Below are 2,195 nucleotides of genomic sequence, written 5' to 3' on the forward strand. Positions count from 1 at the left end.
ATAAATAACATCCCAGTTCGGTGATTGAGAAAAAGAACAGTAAGATTCTGTGACAGCTTCTTCCGGACCGCCATCAGACTTATGAACACTGCATATCCATGTCTGAAATACAATCTCATCTACTGGCTCGGATTTTTCATTGCACAGATGCTGACCAAAACATTTCCTGACTCTTGAAAAACTTTGAAACCAACAATACAACAGTAGCTCATCTACCTGGTCATTGTTTTTGCACACATACTGTTATATATTGCAAAAATGCAAATGTATGCATCTTATTATACATTTTTCTATTTATACCACCTACACCTCGATCTTGATTCTACCCCACTCTTATTTTATTTTCATTCTTATATTTTTTTCTGTTTTTATACGCCAAACATATTTTACTTTGTTTAATTTAGCATTTCTACCTTTACATTCATTATAGTTCATCAAGTTGTTTATGTTGTGCGCTAAAATGCATCGTAACTTTGTTCCACAGTGCATCTCTGATGTTATGTTTGAATGACAAAGAGATTCTGAATTTGAATCTGATTCTAATTCTAAAATCAAAACAACTGCAGTTATCGACCAACTAAAAAGATGCAAAGTCTCAGCACTGCTCACAGCGATGTCGTTGATGCGAGACGACAAGTCCATCACTTGCTCCCTGGCMGACCGCAGCTCCACACCCTCCCGCTGGAGCTTGTCCTTCATCTTGTTCAGAGTCTTCATCATGTCTTCCTTCTCCTGGGTCTTTGTCTCGCATTCCCGCTCTTTCCTCTCCAGTTTAGCTAGCAGCTCTGCATGTTCTAGAGGTAACAAAACATAAAACATTTGCATGATGTGGATTTCAAATGTAGGAATTAACAAGATTAGAAAAAAAATTTTTTTTACCTTTCCTGAATTTTTCCGCCTGCTCTCGCCACAGTTTGACCTCATTTTCATTGACCAGCCTGTGAAGAAAAACAAAAATAAGCAAACACACACACACACACAAACCGAAGGATCCAAAGCACACCATGAAAAGCTCACAGACAGGGGTCAACTGCACTCCAACAGAGTCAAGCTGCAACATTCTGAGGGAATTTAATCACTGGATTGGTAAACCCATTGATCAGTGACACTAATCCTCCACTTCCTTTTTGTGAGGGGGACTCAGATTGATCACAAGCATTGACTGAGTTGCTGCAGTTTGCTCGTTTAAGCTCCGAAGGACAACATTAGTGCTGAAATAAGTCTTGCTGGGCTGAAATCGGTTATATTTGACTGGTTATTGCATTTTGGGACTTGGCTTAGCTTGAGGGGTTGGCGGTTAAACTGGGTTTATGCGTAAAAATAAAACGAGCTGAATAAACAGAGGTCTGAGTTGAACAAAAYGAACGATTAGAAATGGGATGTTTTAAAAATATATATTTGAGGTGATGAAAAAYTGGAAAGTGAAACCTGGAGCACTGGCGGTAGCTCTGGCTGGAGTTGAGAGAACAGAAAGATTTAGACACAAATTAGATTAGATAGAAAATTTTAAATGAATGAAAGAAAATGTCAGTAAAGAACTCCAGAAATGACTTTATTGTGATAATAATTCAACTTTTACTGTTTTCTATCAATTCACAAAGGTTAGTTCCTCAACTGTAAAAAAAAAAGGAAAAAAGAAAAGTTGGCAGAACTCAAAATTGTAAGGCAACAAACTTCAGGGCATCTTTAACTTATCTATTTAAGTTTTGCTCTTGAGTTGGCCAAACTTTGATTTCCACATTTTTGTAAGTCAACCAAAAGTTATAGGAACTTATGGTTTTAGGTTGTAAGAACTTTGAATGCTGAGTCTTCTACTTCACATGAAAGTAGCAGTAACTTCAAACTTTRTGTTGTACAAACTATGAATCTCATATTTCCCTTATTCTATTATAGTTTGCAGCCACTTAACATTATAGATTCTAACAACTATAAATCCTAATTACTGAACTTCACTACAAGTTGCTGTAACTTAAACTTTACCATGGCTTCAATTATTTATTTTTTAATAAAAATAATTAGTGGTAAGTAATCTTCTTATACTTACTACATTAGCATTACCATGTGTCAATATAGAGTTCTGACTGGTCACTGAGTTTGTATATATGTCTCTGTGTGTATATCTACAGTATGTATTTATATGTATGTATGGGTATGAGTGTGTGTACGTATGTATGTATGTATGTATGTATGTATGT

The 2,195-nt window shown here is 36.0% G+C and overlaps 1 protein-coding gene across 1 annotated transcript in view; it reads right to left on the reverse strand.

Annotated features, from left to right (window-relative positions):
- The window catches only part of daam2 (dishevelled associated activator of morphogenesis 2), a 94,829-nt gene that overhangs the window by 21,641 nt on the left and 70,993 nt on the right, over nucleotides 1-2,195 (reverse strand). Inside the window, exons 12-13 of the mRNA XM_014010227.1 lie at nucleotides 880-938; nucleotides 610-794 (exon numbers count right to left, since the gene is read on the reverse strand). Of these exons, the coding sequence (XP_013865681.1) occupies nucleotides 610-794; nucleotides 880-938 (244 nt within the window). The remainder of the gene's footprint in view (nucleotides 1-609; nucleotides 795-879; nucleotides 939-2,195) is intronic.

Source organism: Austrofundulus limnaeus, unplaced genomic scaffold (assembly GCF_001266775.1).
Source record: "Austrofundulus limnaeus strain Quisiro unplaced genomic scaffold, Austrofundulus_limnaeus-1.0 Scaffold2, whole genome shotgun sequence".
NCBI classification, from domain to species: Eukaryota; Metazoa; Chordata; class Actinopteri; order Cyprinodontiformes; family Rivulidae; genus Austrofundulus; species Austrofundulus limnaeus.